The sequence below is a fragment of the Aotus nancymaae genome, unplaced genomic scaffold (assembly GCF_030222135.1).
Source record: "Aotus nancymaae isolate 86718 unplaced genomic scaffold, 86718_ANA_hifiasm-v0.15.2.pri h1tg000003l, whole genome shotgun sequence".
Taxonomy (NCBI): Eukaryota; Metazoa; Chordata; class Mammalia; order Primates; family Aotidae; genus Aotus; species Aotus nancymaae.
In genome coordinates, this window is record NW_026988414.1 from 4,353,868 (window position 1) to 4,372,015 (window position 18,148).

Below are 18,148 nucleotides of genomic sequence, written 5' to 3' on the forward strand. Positions count from 1 at the left end.
GGTGGATGGTGCAGCAGCAGGAGCAGAGGAGAGGAGCAGTAATGCTGGTGAAGTGACCTCACTGTGTGCCCTAAATACACAGGCACCACATAACTGGATAGGGGGCATCTGCAAAGATGGAGCCCTGCAGTGTCTGCGTTAGAAAAGCATTCTAGATAAGGAGAAGTGTGATAGAAGAATGACTTCATCCCTAGGCAGCGCCCTGCTGCTGATAGCGGCCCAAGACAAGCTCCACGGCTAGTTCCCAGTGTGAGGCAGCTACAGATCTAACGCAAACAATGGGGACCTGGGTCCACAAAACTCCATGCCACAGCTTGGGGTGGCCGCTGCCTCTGCGATGAACCACTGCAGAAGTTTTCTCCTTCCACTGCCCAAAGGAAAGCCAGACTGGAGCCCCCTGGACGCCAGGAAGGGGTGCCGATATCTTTATTTATTAGACTCAGGTGCTTTAGTACAGACTGGTACAGAGATGATATATGTTTGTGCTTCGATACTTTCAAACACTGAGATTCTGATAATTTTAAGGTAAACAAGTTTCAAGACAGACTACCTTTTTTAAAATATCCTTTTGATAAATTATTATTTTTATATAAATAACAGATAAAGGGAAACCAACATCTTTGACAAACAAGGTCCTGAAGCATGAGCACTGTTTGGTCCGAGGGAGGGGACAGAACAAGCAGCGGGAGTGAGACGCCTGGCGCAGAGGCCTGCGGTTCTGTCCTAAGGAAATCAGGTCATCTAAGTCGGGAGGGAGGCCGGGGAGAGATCTGACGACTAATCTCAGTGCAAGGGGAGATTTCAAAGCCTTGAGAAGAGAACACCACGATGCAGCGAGCGGAGAGGGCAAGGAGCAGGCTCTGAAAGGGAGGCGGCGGTGCTGGGCTCGCGTACACCACTTTGCAAGGACATCACTAGACGAGTAATACATACATGGCCTGCGGGAGGTCAAGGGCGGCGAGGGGGCTGGGCAGGGGACATTTTTGTGACTTCCACTGTTATTACACTTCACGACAACAGCAGCAGCACAAATGGTGTGCTCACCGCTGGAGAATGAAAGCTGCTGAGTCTTGAGGATGGCGAGACAGCCTTCCTGCATTTGCTGCTTTAGTTTTTGCTTTAGAGCTAAGTTTTATACAGAGAATAAAACGACCATCTTCTCTTACGAACACGATGGCGTATAACCCCAATACGACACAAAATAAGGTATTATGAAGTATCTGAAACTGAGGATAATCTGACTGAAGATGCTTGCCGAGAGGGTTCAGGGTCTGTGTGAGTCCAACGGGCCAAAGACCTTCTCCACAGTCATAGCCCTCTGCTCAGGGGCCTCCAGAACCCATCTGTTCTCATCCATTCCTGACACTTTGAACTAAAGCTGACTACAGAAAATGAGCTGTTGGGTTGATGCCTGGGGACAAAAGGGCCTGGTCCACAGGCTCTGGACTAACTGCTTTTCCAAAGACATGGAGGCTCCCGACAGGAGTTTGCTTCTCACTTGTCAGGGTACTGTGACTTAGACTGGAGGACTTCCCTCAGGATCACAGCACTATGGATGCAGGCCAGGGAGCGGGTACGGACAGGTTGTGGAGGAGGGGACACTGGCCTCGTTTCGCATGGACACCCCAGCCTCCACCCACAGCCGCACCACAGGGGGCATGAGATGCTGGGAAAGGAAAAGAGGTCTGTTTAACCTCAGACCTCCTGAGATGTCCCCTGATTGTCACCTCCCGGGTTATTTGGATGAGCAGGCATGAGGGGTAGGGACTGGAGTGAAGATAACAGATTAATCCTCAGTGTGAAATACTCCAAGAACACAGACATCTCTATGATTCTCAACAAAGACAGGAACAACCCCAAACAAGGTTTTAAAAACACCCAAACTTCTACCTTTCCATACCCAAGCAATGTGCACATGTCACGCAGGGTTATGTACAAGGTCACAAATCTTAAATAACAGGGAGAAGGCGTCCATCCATCCTAACAGTCCAGAAATTTCTGCTGTGCACCAATTGCACACAAACTTCTTTTTAGATACTCTTTTTAAAAAACACAATGCATTATTTTCTTTTGTTTCAAACAAGAAGAGGGCATCATTGAACACGAGAACGCAGCAGCAACAGTGCCGGCCAGGGCGTGCAGAGCTGGGGAGGCAACAGACGCAAAGGAACTGAGGCGGGTGGTGGTGGGAGGCTGCGGAGCACTGTGGGATGGGGGACATGTTTTGGAGGGGCGACTTATTTTTTTAACTGCTTATTTCTTCATCTGTTTTATTCAGTTTCTTCAGTGTGTCCAGCAGTTTCTGTGGGGTGAGGATGTGCGTGGATCCTGGAGGAGGCAGAGAAGACAGTGAGCTTGCCAGTTCTGGTTTCCAACACTTTTCCTTTCCTGCGCTTCTCCATTCCCAGATCTGCACCCACCCACCTCCCCAACCCTGGTCGGGTCTAGTAGAAGTAGGGAAGGGAGTGGGGATTGGGGTTGGGGTCCCATCGCAATAGGCCTGGGAGATATTCAGGGACTGTGGATAAAGAAAACACATCTTCTGGCTCAGGCAGGGTCCCAGGCTGTACCAAGGAACGAGCCGCCTTGCCATCAGGGTGCAGAGCCATCTGCAGGTGATGGGCAGCTGTGTTTCTAATTCACTCTTAAAACTCCAAGTGAAGCCAGGCAGAGAAATTCCAAACATGGCAGTGGGGGAAAGGTTGAAAATGGGGCCAGAGTTGATAGGGGGCTCGTGTGGAAAGCATGGTGCCTGGGAGAAGTTGACAGGCAAAGTCCCCTGGGAGAATCCACTGACCTCTGGGAACCAGCTGGTTGACACTGCCCTGGTGGGTGGGACCTCAGGTGTGAAAGGGAAAGGGCCAGGGGACCTGAGGCCTTACCTTGCAGAGACCGCGAATTGTAAGAGATTAGAAATGCTTGCAAAAATTTAAGCTAATGGAATTAGATATACTTCTACTGCAAAAATAAAAATAAAAATAAATGAAAGTCTTTTTCATAAGGAGAGAGAGAGAGATCTAATAAGTGCAGTAAAAAAAGATGCATGGATCGTGTGGTTTGGACATGGACTTAATCAAACAGAACAGAGGTGACCGGGGTGGTGTGTGAGTGAGCATGAGGCCCGCACACATGCAGCAGTGGGCTTCAAAGAAAGGTCCTGGTGGAAGAGAAGAACGGAAAAAAAGAGACCCGTACTTGAAAATGTGCCTCCCTGGAGACATGGCAAAGGAATGGGCCTTCACAGGAACAGGGGAGCGGAAACCACCAGGTGTCAGATTTCCACTCCAAGGGCAGGCAAAAGAAGGCTTTGGCTGGCTCATTGGGCATGACTCCAATACCAGGACCCATATGCCTGTGACCACTACTCGCTCAGCTGACCCAAGACTGCTGGAACTGCAGCCCTTCCTGCTCACTCCAGACTAGCAGAAACTTGGAAAGCCCTCTCTGTTCTTCCAACATCCCTCTCCCTGCAGTTCAGGCCCCAGCTGCCCACTCTCGGCTGAGTAAGGAACTTGTCCTCGGCATGATGCCCTGTGCACGCAGCCTGTAGGTGGCCTGTGCTGGAAAGCTGACTCATCATTCTGCAGACCCAAGGCTCCTTCAGCAAATTCGATGCGGGTTACATGAATGTGTCCCTGGGCTTTTTTATAGCGCTCCTTTGCCCTGAAGTCCACTTATTTCTGTGACCTTACCAATCCTCCTGCTAGTCCTAAAAGAGGCCAAAGGCTGCTGTACAAATGAGGAAAAAGGATGCGTATTACAAGGCTTGCCCCAAACTCTGAAGCGTGAACTGCTGCCAGGATGGGGGCCCTCCAAATTGCAACACCATGTAGCCCATGTGTCCAGATGCTGGAAGATGACCTCTCCTACAGAGCGTGGGGATTCGCTTGGGAGCTTCCTCGTTAAAGGCAACAGCAAGAAGTGCATATGCCAGAGAAAACATCCCCGAGGCCCTTCTTAGCTATCCAAATGACTCCAGGAAATAAGAGGGCCAACTCATCTTAGAGGATGCATCCGAAGGGGTTCCTCTGATCGGATGCTGATTCCAAAGTCCTCCCTATCTTTGCTGATGTGTAAATCTAGGATTTGTGGGAGGCTAAAAAGAGGTTAGGAAATTAATACACTACAAGTCTCTGATATTATCTAATCACTGACAATCCAGGGCTCTCAGTCTTGACTGAAGAAGAAAAATTCTAGAACTGAGTATTGGAGACAATCAGTGAGGCCTCAAAGACCCCTGGCCACAGGCACTGGCCAGGCCTTCACCTACATGGTTTCTTTAAGGGGACCAGACTAGCTGGTATAAATGCTGATCATCAGAAAGCCAACTCTTCACAATCATCTGTGTTGTTTTAATAAATTGGTCAGGCTTTTCACCACCATAAACATTGCAAATGAAGTTGGGTGAGTCCATAATCCACATTTTGCACTTGTTCTTATTTTGCATCCACAGATGGCTGACCACGTTGGTTTCCAGAATAGAGCAGCAAGTGGGCTCTATGGCTTTGAGGGCCTCACTTAGTCCCTGTAACTGGAAGATTATGAAATGTAAACAGTGGTCTCTAAAAACTAAGTTGAGGCCCGTCCACATGACTGTCTACATGTTTTCAAAGCTGTGGGCCAGACACAACATGATCTGATAGGACAAAATCCTCCTTTCTACACTGACAGAATCTGAAAATCAAAAGTGTCCTTGCAGACTAGCTGGTCTAAGCATTCTTGAATTTGGCTGAAGCAGACCTACTGACTCAGAATATGCAGGGTGGCACCAGAAAATGTGTATGTTTAAGAGCAGCACAGGTGAGTGTGATGATCAGCCAGGTTTGGAAAACTGTGTAATCCGGACCACCCCTCTCATCTTAACAGATGGGACACGTGAAGGCCAGAGCAGTCAGGTGCTTGTTCAGCGTGGGTGGCACAGACAGGCCTAGAAGCCGTGCCCTCCAGGCTCTTGATTCTGGGGACCCTGTGGCCCCTAGGAGGGAAGGGGATGGGTAGGTGATTGTTTGAACAGCAGCAAGGCAATAGGTGGGCTCTGAATTCAGATTCAAATCTGAGTATCAAAGAAAAATGAAACATACTGACCCCAATCTAGAATGAAGCAAAATATTCAACATAAAAACCCACAAACTTTCTCCCAAATGGTCCCTTGTACTACAAAGATCTGATCCAGCCTTTAGCTCTCTCTTGTTTGCTTCTGACAGCCTCTTGGGCATTCCCCAATGACTTGTACTTTTATCATCAACCAACCAGAGCAGAGAGGTAAAACTCAATCAAAAGATTTCATTTCTTAGACAATGTGGAGGGATGATTGGTGAGGATTTGGTGAGTTACGGTTAACCCTGACTACGGGGAGCCAGCCCCAGTTACAGGAAAGGAGCCAGGAAGACAGGGCAAGGCATCATCACCCATGCACGGTGCCTGCTGGGAACCCTCTCATTTGCGGCAAGAAAATTCATCTTCTCTTAAAAGATACGTTGGGCCAGGCACAGTGGCTCACGCCTGTAATCCCAGCACTTGTGAGGCCGAGGAAGATAGCTTGAGCTCAGGAGTTCAAGACCAGCCTGGGCAACATGGTGAAACCCAGTCTCTACCAAAAACACACAAAAAATAGCTGGGTGTGGTGGAGCATGCCTGTGGTCCCACTTACTAGGCAGGCTGAGGTGGAAGGATCGATTGAACCCAGGAGGTCCAGGCTGCAGTGAGCTGAAATCATGCCACTGCACTCCAGCCTGGATAACAGTGTAACTCGGACTCAAAAGAAAAAAAGACACAAAAGCTATGCTGCCACAATACTGGTCTTTAGGAGCAAACTCAGGCTTTCTGATGGTCTGCATTGTCCTGTACTTTGGTCACCTGGAAGATCACAACAGAAGAGGGCAAGTCAGATCTTAATCTGCTTTCTGATCTCACTGGTATTAGGGTTCTGTGTCTCACTTAACTGAATGCTCTAAAACCCAACATCACTCAGCAAATTATTTCAGAAGCTAGGAATATATGGAGCCTGTTTACTTTCTCTTTGTTTTGATGGCAGCTGAGACCTCCTCTGCTGATCAAATATAAAGCAAAGGAAAATACTCTGCAAAGGAGAAGCTTGTTGTGAAGCAGGGAAGCCCAGACTTCATCCTAGCAGGAGCCTCTGCAGTTTAAGTCTGTGATTCTTTCAGATCCTGCAAGTGGTCTGCTATTGCTGCAGACTCGACTGAACATTTGTCTTTCTAGAAGTCTTAAAATACATACTGCAGCAAATCCATCCACCTACCTGCAGTCTGCACATAGAACCAGATGTCTCTGATTTATAACCTATCAAGGTGCTTCTAAGGAATGATTTTTTTAAAAACAATGGCTTTCATTCACCAACTACTGGCCTGCTTTCTAGGGAGGGCCAGCCCAGGCAGGATGGGAGCTATAGCCTAGGGCTATAACCAGGTCTACTTTCTGGGTTCCCAACTACTTTCAGTTCCTTAGGACACTATTGCCCTGGCGTTCATGTCAAGGAAGGGAGACAGGGGGACATAAGCAGCGTAGCCTCCTGTTCCTACCTTTAGGAGGGAGCACCATTTTCCTTACATACACAAGCAGCTTCTGATGTCACCTAGCTAAGGTTCTGTTGGGCCATTCTCCTGAGACTCACCAGAGAGCGGGAGAGTGGGCAGGACTGCATGGTTTGAGGCACAAATCCACAAATCGTAATCACTGAATGTACAGAATCCTACCTCTCTTTCCTGCACACCTGGGGGCACTGCAATCCAGCCTCCCTGTGTTCCTATGCTATGGCCCAGAGAGTGAGAGTGTCTTCCTACAGCCACACAGAGGAGCTGGGGTAGAGGCCAGTCCTCCTGGCTCTGAGTCCAGATCTTTCTCCACTGCTTACAAGGGACTCACACTCCATGATTCACTCGGCCACATCTCAGCTCTAGTGAAGGGGCTTTTTCAGGGTCCATTGTCAATGATGTACACAAAGTCAGGTACACAAAATATGGCCTCTTGACAGAATGTTTAACAAGCTAAGGAGTCACTGATGTGATGATGGAAGCCTGCCATTTAAACATGTAGGACGTTCCCATCATATCTGAAGGATGGAAAGAGAGAGGAGGGAATGAGGACAATTTTGAACATCAAAATTTGGATAGTCTACCAATCAGACAACAGGTTTGGGTAACAAGCTTGGTGGAGACAAAAATGCTCTCTAAAACCACACAGAGCATTAATAACAGGTTTATGCTGGGCATGGTGGTGTACGCCTATGGTCCCAGCTACTCGGGAGGCTAAGACCTCTGAGCCACTGCACTCCAGCACAGGCAACATAGTGAGACCCCATCTAAAAAAAAATAGATTTCTACTGAAAGGCTCTCGAACCTTACCAAGATACTTCAGTGGGAGAGAGAGGGGTATAACTACTCAACTCTTGAAAGGATCCACCGAATTAAAAGTAATTACTAAAAGAACAAATGACTATTAAGTGCCATTTCCTGCAGAGAAACATCAAACAAAAGCTCTTCCTGCTAAAGATTGGAGTTCCCCAAACATATGGCGGCTTGTGACCCAATTACCCCTTTTAACTTACTCCTTGAGAAGTGCCTGTCCTAGGAAAAAGGTATTTACACCGTCCGTCCAGCTGCCACTAACCTGGGGTCTATTCTGACGCTCCCTGCCAAGCTTCCCTCACCACCAGCCATCTCCACCACTGCCTGACTTCCTGGACATGGCATTCCCGGAATGTCCTCTGGCCTCACTCTGAAACTCCCACACCCAGCACAACCAGGACACTCTACATTCCTTATGGGGGCCACAAATTCATCCCAGACCAGCAGGATTGGGCACTGTGCCTCAGCCATCCCCCAAAAGTTCAGTTCCTTCTCTGACAACTGTTCATAGCAGTCATTATCATTTTTGGTTTACACCCAGCGGCCTACGGGCATCTGACTGAGCAGCGCAGAACCCAAGGCATGAGTGAGCTAGCAGGTCGGAGCCTGGAGGGTTCATGGCAGGGTTGTGAGGGCAGCACTGGACACATTTTCAATCGGTGTTGAGAACTGCAAGCATTTTCTTGTTGAAACGAAATCAAATAAATAATAAACTAAAAAGGAAGAAATAAAGAAAAAGAGTGACGGAATAATCAAAGAAAGCCCTTCAGAGTGGAAGAGTTTCTTTTCTGTAATAAGCTGCTTTTACTTTGTTTCTTTGGCTCTCACTCCATTGTTGGAGCCTGATCCTCAAAAGATACCCTAGAGGACTCCCTGAAGTCGGGGTGTCTCAGGTCCATGAGAAATTTGGTGGGAGTAAGAATGTGAGTAGAACCTGTGGGAGAACAGAGGCCAGCTGACTGCTTGAACAAAGGTATGTCACAGGAACATGCCAACTTAGGCCTACATTTTATGCAGCCAATGAGGTATGAGAAAGCAAGACACATGTGCACACATGCACACACACACACACACACACACACACAAGTGCGCAAGCACACACAGGGCGGCAAGGCGGCTGGCATGCAATGCACAAAGCAGGGAGGCCACACAGCGGACGTCAGCTGTCTGCGCGAGGCCCCTCCATGAATCTTCATGGGCAGCTGCATACCCCAGGTTCCCACCTCCCAGTATGTGGAACCTCAAGTCAGGTCTAAAGACGAAGGGCAAGATTTATACCCAAAGCCTAGCTGTGACAGCTTCTGTCCAGAAAAGCTGTGTTTGAGCTCATAATTCACTACATTCATGCAACACATATGCAAGCAGGGAGCAGAGAGCTTTCTCACCAGGGCTACATAACAGAAGGGAAAAACAGTTAGGCGGAGGGCTGGTGACCTGATGGAAGCTTGAGGACTGCAGCGGGGAGGTACAGTCCCCCCACTGGATCGTGCTATCAGAGAGGCAGCTGACAGCCCCAGGTCCATCTTGAAAAACCTAGGCACAGCCATGTGAACTGGTCTATGGAATCTACTCGCTTGGATAGCTTAGAGGCTGCTGTGACTTGCTAACCCCAAACTGGAGGTATAAAACCACCACTTGTTATTGAGATGACTGTGCCTGGGATTATGACCAGCAGTGGGCACCTATGGGAGGTCAGAGATGCCTCCCAGCTGGGGCAGTTCAGGGCCTCTCCCTGTAGCTCATGTGTAAGTGGCCTGAGAGGCCATCCTTGGCCCTGGAGAGTATAATTCCCCAATGGGTGCAGATCACACCCCCCTCCAAAGGGAGACCAAGAGCCCTGGCCTCACTCCTTGCTTAGCATGAGACTGTTTCCACAAAGGACAAAGCCCAGCCAGGGTAGTGGCTGCTTCTTGCCAGGCAGTATTAAGCGGGACCACCGGTGGCAGGTGCCCTCCATTTTCTTAAGGGCAAAATAGGACAAAAAGGGAGGCATCTGGAGAAAGCAAGGCTTTTCTTAGCTCATTCATCTTGTTCCAGCCCTAAAAATCAGAGAGTCCCCCAATGGCACAAAAAAGGAGAAAAGGCTTCTGCTGCGTTAAGCCAGCTCCTACGATTCGCTTCCTCTATTTTGGAAGATGAACAGAAAATACAAGAAGGGGAATCGCAGACCTAGAAAGTGGCTGGAGGAGCCCTGGGTAGAGTGTAGCAGCTGGGGAGTAGTTTCAGGCAGTACCTGCTCACAGCTGTCCGTTCATCTCCTCCTGACAGGTGAGGAGGGCAACAACTGACTGCCATTAACTGCCCATTCCTGCCTGGGCCTGAGGCCAATGCCAGGAAACTGACCTCATCTTGGGCCTAGTTCAAGGCTGTGAGTGAGTGTTACTCACCCCATTTTGTTGGGGAAGGAAATGGTTGGAGAGCTAGAGCTACTGGCTCAAAGTCTCCCACTTGCAGTTTGCAGAGCAGGAATCTGAGCCTGAGTCTGCCAGACCCTGGAATCAGGCACTTCCTACCTTATGAGGCTGCCTTCCAATGACAGACGCAGCAGCGAAGACCAAGGAGGGAACCCTTCGCCCCTAGCTTCTGTTGTCCACAGTTACCTAGAGACTAAGTTTTGTGGGTCAAGGGAGTCTATGACAGAATGCGACACCAAAGCGTGGAATGAAGTCGAGGTGCGATGCAGCAGCGCCTTCTGCTTGAAGCATGGCCACTCACCTATCAGCACCTCCCACTTTCCGTTGGCCTGGGTCACCTCGTAGGCGCAGCGCATCTCATTCAGGCTCACGCCCCCAAGGATGAAAATGATGAGGCGGGGGCCGCTGCGGTACTCGCCTGGGGCCTTGTTCTTATGCCAGTGCCCATAACGGGCGCTGAGAGAGAGAGACAGAGAGAGAGTCAGTTTATCTGCACTCACAGCATCTAGTACTTCATACCCCAGTAGTCTGTTTACATATTAGGTTTGCACACTTGTGCCCCAAACAGAGTGGACGCTCAGTGAGTGTTGGCTGAATTTAACTGCAATGCAATTTTCAAGTCGTTTGGCTGCCAGGAGAAGAGTCACTAAGAGCGCCTGTGCTGTGACCTTGTCACTCTTATAAACATGCAGGCGACAGACACAATCAGTTCACCTCTGACGTTTGCCGTGTCAAGTTCAGCAGCTTCCCCCTGCAAGAGGCTCATGGAGACGTCTACTCCAAGTCACTCGTGCCTCTGAGCTTGCCTGGGAGGCTCTGCTGTCAGTTCGCAGTGATGACAGCCTAAGATCTGCCTTCAGGCTGGCACACAGATCCAGTGAAAACATGTATTGAGTAAATGCCTCTTGGAGGACAGGGCCTCCCCAGCACCACATCCCAGGGAGACACAGGCCTTAACCAAGTGGTCGCTGTTTAATGGGGTGGGTGGGGAGAAGGAAGTAAGCCCAAATCCTGGTCTGATGAAGAGCTCTGTGCCATAGGGCCAAGCACAGGGAAGCCGTGGAACCCTGTCCAGGCACCACTGGGGAGGCTTCTCCATCTGGAGTTGCCTCCTGGAAATCATGACGTAGCCAGGGAAGAAGAGTATTCAGTGGCAGGGCTGCTCCCAGAAAGGGCCTCCCTCTGTCCCTGGGCTTCCCTCAATAGCTCTTTACCTTTGACCTAGAAACAAAACAGAAGGGTTGCTCCCAGGAGAAGAAAACAAAAAAAATAAGATGAAATGAGCAAGTCCTTTCTGGCCACTGCAATGCTTTCCCCTTCTTCCTGACTCATGACAGCCTTACAGTCACTTTCCAAACCAGGAAGGCACCTGGGGCACTGTTTGGGCCAACAGAGAATCTCAGTCACTTTCTTTCCTTGTGCAATCACTTGCTATCCCGTTCTTGTCACCCAGCCTGATTGTGGCACTACTTGGGATTTTGTTTTTATGTTATGTTTGGCAATAAATGTTTCACCTCTGCTGCATGAGAAGATACCACCACAAGTCTCTGGCCCAGCTGAGGCCAAAAGTGAACATGGAGAGGAGACGCAAGAGAGAAGACAGGTGGGGAAAGCAGGAGAGGAGGGACAGATAAGTGCACATCTGGGTGCCAGAAGTGGCAGAGCTACAGTGCCAGGGTTGTCCTCTCAAGCTGCTAACTCTATCATCCCAAGTGCGTGCTCAGCCCTGACTGTTCTTGGGAGCCACTGCGTGGAGAGAACACGTGTGTTACCCACTTGTCAGCTGGGGACATGTGGGCTGCTTCCACCCTTGGGCAGTGTGAGTAAAGCTATGAAGGCTGATGTGCTGCAATTTTAAACAGGGTGGTGAGGGAAGATTGGAGAAGGTAACACTTGATTAAAGACCAAAGGAGAGAAGAGGCAGGCCATGTAGACATATCTTTTGTTTTGTTTTGAGACAGAGTCTCGCTCTGTCACCCAGGGTGGAGTGCAGTGGTGCAATCTTGGCTCACTGCAACCTCCGCCTCCCGGATTCAAGCAATTTTCCTGCCTCAGCTTCCTGAGTAGCTGGACTACAGGCACAAGCCACCATGCCCAGCTAATATTTGTATTTTTATAGAGACAGGGTTTCACTATGTTGTCCAGACTGGTCTCGAATGTCTGATCTCAAGTGATTCACCCGCCTTGGTCTCCCAATGTGCTGGGATAACAGGCATGGAATACCGCACCCAGCCCATGCAGATGTATCTGGGGACAGATAATTTCAGGCAGAGGGAAAAGTGCAGCGGTATTGAGGCAGACGTGAGCCTGACTATTCCAGGAAGTGCAAGGATTTGGCTGATGCAGAGTGAGGGAGGGAGGTATAAGGGATGAATCAGAGAGAAACAGGACGCCGGAGGGGGAAGGGCCATGGGGCCACTCTGTGGACCTGGCCCAGCTGCAGCTGTGGGGAGCAGCGGCAAGAGGGTTCTGGTGGATCACACAGATGCACAGTAGGACTGCCGTGGAGCTGACATCCAACCACAGCTGGCCCACACCTGTCCTTGCTCAAGGATTTTCACCCACCTGACGGCGGTGGTACTGAAGGAGGCAGAGGAACGGGTAGAGATATAAGGGTAGTGCTTGGTGTCAAGTTTGTCCTCAATAGTGTCCTGGAAGAAAAAGAGACAGATATTAGCTTGCCATCTGTCTAAAACGTGCTGACAGGAACCAAGGCCACATGATCTGTAGAACGTGGCACTTGGCAAAACCACGGCCAGGTTTGCAACAACCAGAGCTCCCTTCCCTGTGGCCAGAGGTGCCTAGCACAGGGCTCAGTTTCACCAGATGCTTTGTAACTGGCTGCTATACTGAGATAGTCTGCTTTTTAAAAGAAGTTTTTCTTGCTTCTCTTCCAGTTTATTCACTTTCATGTGCACACACACACACACATGCAGCTCATGTGAGGCTTTTATCAATGATGCATTCTGTCCAATAAATTCCTGATACTTGCCATCAGCCTTGTAGAAACCAGGCACAAGCAGTGTCTCTCCTGCTCAAAGGAGCCTTACCCCCCCTGTTTTTCAAGTGTTCAATTATCTGGTGGGTGGACTCTCACCATCTACCTCCTGCTGCCTAGAAATCCACACTCCTCTTTACAGCTCCCACATGAAGCCTATACATGTCTCTTTAGGGCATCAGAGAGGAGGGGAAGAAAAAGGGAGCAGAGAACAAAGGAGGGAATGAGACAGAGGGGTTGGCTTTATCCCAACAAGCAAAGAGATATAATTGGTTTCTAGATGCTTCATGTTAACCCATCCTTTTAGTCTGTGGATTTTAAAATGGAAGCTGACACATTCTATATATTTAAAATACATTTATATTAATGTATAATTCAGTAGGAACACCTGGGCTGCCAGGAATTAACTAAGGGATCCTGAGAAAAACCTCTTCATTCTCTAGACTTCAGTTTTGTTCACTGATCAAGTTGGAAGTTGGGCAGATGATCTCCAGGTCCATCCCCAAAAATCATGCAGGATTCTATGCAGCATCTCTTCCTGCTACAAGGAGAGAAGGGAGTGACTCCACAGGGCTACTGTGGTGCCCACCACCCAATACACCTTCCAGCCAACAACTGCAAAAACACCTGCTGCACTAGAGGCTCTAGACAGACGACACAGCGGCTGAGGGGACAGGACCAACATACTAAAAGACAACTCGAGGCACCTGGCAGCACATGTGCAATAAAGGAGTCCAGGGGCAGCCTCTGCGTGCTGGGTGGGCAGACAGGTGGGGCAGTGGATGGAAATGGTGAGACCCAAGAGAGGCTGTAATGGAAAGCAGGATCTGGGAAGGGAGTGGGGGAGGTAAGAACGTGCCAGGAAAGGGGCTGGTTTGGGCAGAAGAGCAGAGTCCAACTTGCTGGTGTGTGGAGGCTTAGGGCGAGAGCAGGAGGAGGAGGGCAGGGCAAGGCAGGCAGGGCCGCGCTGGGGAGGTGTGCTGCGCCACTGCACCTGTGTGGAGATGTGACGTCACTCATCTGACCTTTGAGATGCACTTGGGCCCCTCTGGATGCGGCACCCTAGAGAGATCTCTATTATAGGAGCTGAGTCCTCCAAAATATAATGACAAATAGATCTGGGGCTGTGCTTCTCAGTCTCTCAGCTCTTCATAAACCCCCAGGGCAAGGCATGCCAGGAGGGCCAAAGGAGGCCTGGATGTGAATCCTCAAGTGGAAGCAGCACCCTGAAGTTAGCAGCACCTTGCAGCAGATGAAGCTGGAAGCATCCAGGCTGAGAAGTCAGGGCCCTGGGCCTGGTTCTTCCTCCCCACACCCCAGCACTGACCTCCATGATGTCCTTGATAATCGGGGTCCACCGCGAAAGCTGGTATGTCTGCTCGCTGATGCGCTCCTTCCGCTCCGGCTTGCTCCGGCGACGCAGCGTGGACTGCGTGCACACACATACCAGGTTAGAACCCAAGTCAGGGCCACTTGGGCCCTAGGTGATCTCTGCTACTCTCTGGAGATTCTCTGAAGGACCCCAGAGGCAGCACTGGCAAAGAGTAATGGAGGGGATGGTTTTCCTTGGAATAGCCCAAAATGTGCCCTTTTGGGAACCTGGATCAAACTTGTTCTTTAAAGTCATAAAAAGGCTGGGTGTGGTGGTTCACACCTATAATCCCAGCACTTTGGGAGGCTGAGGTTGGAGGATCACCTGAGGTCAGGAGTTTGAGACCAGCCTGGCCAACATGGCGAAACCCCATCTCTACTAAAAATACAAAAATTAGCTGGGAGTAGTGGCAGGTGCCTATAATCCCAGCTACTTGGGAGGCTGAGGCAGGAGAATCACTTGAACTTGGGAGGCGGAGGTTGCAGTGAGCTGAGATTGCACCACTGCATTCCAGGCTGGGCAACAGAGTGAGATTCCATCTCAAAGAAAAAAGCCAGGTATGGTGGCTCATGCCTGTAATCCCAGCACTTTGGGAGGCTGAGGTGGGCAGATCATGATGTCAGAAGATCGAGACCATCCTGGCCAACATGATAAAACCCTGTCTCTATTAAAACACAAAAAAGTAGCTGGGTGTGGTGGTGCACACCTGTAGTCTCAGCTACTAGGGACGCTGAGGCAGAGGAATTGCTTGAACCTGGGAGGCAGAGGTTGCAGTGAGCTGAGATTACACCACTGCGCTCCAGCCTGGCGACAGAGTGAGACTCTGTCTCAAAAAAGAAAAAAAGGCATAAAAAATGGCATACATAGGTCAAGTACATAAATGCCATTAAAAAAAGTAAACTCCAGGCGGCAGCACAGTTGCACTGAACGAATGCACATCTCCATTCTCATTTTGATTCCTCTTGTGAACAAGAGTTTAAAAACACCAAACTGCTGGTTACAGGGCTATGGTCTGGTGGCACTGGAACAGTTCTGTCTATAAGATTCCAGAGGGAGAATATTTGCAACCCTAGCTTTGTTAGTGCTGTGCCTATAGAAGACAAGCACACAGTGGGGCTGTGACGTGTGAGGCTTATGGCAGAGTGCTCTGCAAGGGTCCTGGAGGTCCCACCCCGCCTTTTCTAGAGCACATCACATGGTCCAGGCCTCCCAGACAACCTGCCCTGACTTGGCTCTGAACCAACCCAGTTCAGAAGACTCAAAGGTAGCCAAACTGCTAGCTCTAAGTGTCATATTTTCATCTTCACAGGGGGCACTGAGGCTAAGTTGTCCAAAGGTGAGGCCAGATAGACCCTGAGACATGACAGATAAAACAGTGGGGACCCCTGTTATGGTTTGGTTCCAAGACAGCTCAGCTTTCACGACTGTGCATGACTCACTGCTGTTCAGGTCTAGGTTCTTGGCTTTGTGTCTCTAGTTTATATATAGCTTTACACCTTTATCCCTCTGATTCCGCGTCTCTCTCTCTCTTGACGTACGAGTGTGTATCAAGATGCTGTACATCAGTCAGAGCAGAAGCAGACAGATCTGCCAGCTCCCCTCCTTCCTCCCCCCGGAACCTGAGCTGGCCCCTTACATCGGTGACAATGGGCACGCCAAGGTGAGCCATGTTGGTGATGATCTCACTGTCCTCCGGGGGGATCTGGGCGTGCTGGATCAGTTTGTTTAGGTTTTCCTCTGTGATGCCTGAGGACACAAGATACTGATCACCACACCCAGCCCCCATGTACCCAATGGCACTGGCCAGATGGTGGCCCTTCTCCCCTCAGGTTAGTGGACATCGCTCCTCTACCTCATCAGCTTCACTGTAGATGAGGACAACCTGAGCTTCCAGATTCTCCTTGAGCTACTCTGCCTGAGTGAGGACCATCAGCAGCTGCCCCTCATGGTCTGGTTCCCTCTGCCCCTCCCCCCACTTCTCAGCGATCCCTGCCCACCCCTGCCCTGAATCAAAGACAAATTGGATGACAGTCTTATTATCTGTCTTTTGGACAATGGACACTCCTGGGCAACTGTGATTGAACTGGGTGAAAGTCAGTTCTTTAATTGCAGAAGTTACCAATGTGATGCAAGTTAAAAATACCTGATGGGCATAGCGCTGGTAAACTGGCCACAAGGCCAAGCAGCTTTCCCTCTTTCCCTAGCCCTGTCCTCTTCCATCTAATCCATACCATTTATTAACTCTATAATGATGGGGAGACATTCAGCCTCTAGCTGCAATGATCTGACTACAGTGTATTTCCCCAAACAAAAAGGGCCTCTAGGATCTTCTTTTCCTTCCCCAGTCCATGTCTTTTAAATGACTTTTCTACTTCATTTCCTCTCTCTCTCGGTTGTCTTAGTTTCCCCAAGACAGGGCCTGTGCCTTCCTCTAGGTCCCATAGCCCTACCATTCTTCAAAAAGATGTAGAGAAGGATGATGCGGATTTTGTCGTAAGTGCTGACATTGGCATCCAGCAGAATGGGGACGATGGCTCGCATGGGGTCCTTGATCTTCTCCCCCTCGGCATCTGTGCCCATGGCCAGGTCCTATGGAAAACATACCTCGTTGGCCCCTTGGCCCCATCTCTCTGGTGACAGCCTTAGGAAATTCAGGATCCACAGATGTCCAGAACTGCCAGCTTAGTTGGGGAAGGTCTTAAACAGGTGGTTCTATTCTCATAATGCACTACAATTAGCACAAGTGTGATCGGCACTGTTTCCCACAGCATCGGTGAGAGTGGATGAAAGCCCTGAGTGGCACTTGCCAAACAGAAACCATGGTGATTTGCCATCTTGTTTTAAAGTACACTGTTCACTGTAGGTGAGTGCCAGTGTACTTGTGCCAACTTCTCAGATAAAGACTCAATCCTGGCTGGGGCTGGTGGCTCACGCCTGTAATCTCAGCACTTTGGAAGGCTGAGGTGGGAGGATCTCTTGAGCCCAGGAGTTTTGAGACCAGCCTGGGTGACACAGCAGAGACCTCGTCTCTACCAAAAATAAAAAAATTGGCCAGCCCTATAGTTCCAGATACTCAGGAGGCTGAGGCAGGAGGATTGCTTGAGCCCAGGAGTTCAAGGCTGCAGTGAGGTGATTGTACTACTGCACTCTAACCTGGGTGACAAAGCAAGACCTTGGCTCATTTAAAAAAAAAAAGAAAAAAAATGCCAGGCGCGGTGGCTAATGCCTATAATCCCAGCACTTTGGGAGGCCAAGGTGGATCATCTGAGGTCAGGAGTTTGGGACCAGCCTGACCAACATGGAGAAACCCCATCTCTACTAAAAATACAAAATTAGCCAGGCATGGTGGTGTATGCCTGCAATCCCAGCTACTTGGGAGGCTGAGGCAAAAGAATCACTTGAACCCAGGAGGCAGAGGTTGCAGTGAGCTGAGATTGTGCCATTGCACTCCAGCCTGGGCAACAGGAGTGCAACTTCCATTTCAAAAAAAAAAATAATAATAAGACTAAATCTTGGTAGGCCCTCTGGAGGTACAAGGCCCTGTGAGGGATCAGGGCTTAAAGGGATGCACTTGCCTCCCATGAAAACAGCCAGGATTTTAGGATGCCTCTGTGTAGCTAGATTCCTTCCACTCTGCTTCCCCTCACATTGAAGCACTTGCTTTTTGAGTTTGAACTGCTCCAGGGTTTTAGCTTGTTTTTAATCTTTCTACCATGTTTTATGGGTAAGGAAGGGAAAAAAATCACCCCCAAACCAGCAAATCCAAACCCCAGGAGATGAAGGAGAAGACAAGAGCTGAAAAAGAACTAGAAATGAAAAGGAGTGAAGCGAACACAAGCTCCAGGCCCCATTTCATGATGCAAGCGAGACTCAGATCCAGAGAGGGCAGTATACTGGTCTCAGCCAACCAGGACTCACAGCTGCAGCTACCTTTGTGGCTCTTAGGAGGTCGCCTGAGGCTCTCTTTTTTCTCTCAAGATCTCAAGAGTCCACACGA

At 49.6% G+C, this 18,148-nt stretch overlaps 1 protein-coding gene across 4 annotated transcripts in view; it reads right to left on the reverse strand.

The window, feature by feature from the left end:
- Positions 1–400: 400 nt before the first annotated feature.
- Positions 401–18,148, reverse strand: part of STXBP1 (syntaxin binding protein 1) — an 89,087-nt gene continuing 71,339 nt past the window's right edge. For 2 of the 4 annotated variants that reach the window (XM_021674043.2, XM_064377778.1), the window contains exons 14-20: positions 16,602–16,740; positions 15,788–15,897; positions 14,107–14,208; positions 12,347–12,432; positions 10,083–10,237; positions 8,176–8,301; positions 401–2,328 (exon numbers count right to left, since the gene is read on the reverse strand). In XM_021674043.2, coding sequence (XP_021529718.2) covers positions 8,192–8,301; positions 10,083–10,237; positions 12,347–12,432; positions 14,107–14,208; positions 15,788–15,897; positions 16,602–16,740 — 702 coding nt within the window. In that variant the 3' untranslated portion in view covers positions 401–2,328; positions 8,176–8,191. The remainder of the gene's footprint in view (positions 2,329–8,175; positions 8,302–10,082; positions 10,238–12,346; positions 12,433–14,106; positions 14,209–15,787; positions 15,898–16,601; positions 16,741–18,148) is intronic. The other 2 variants (XM_064377779.1, XM_021674044.2) reach the window with 2 other exon arrangements.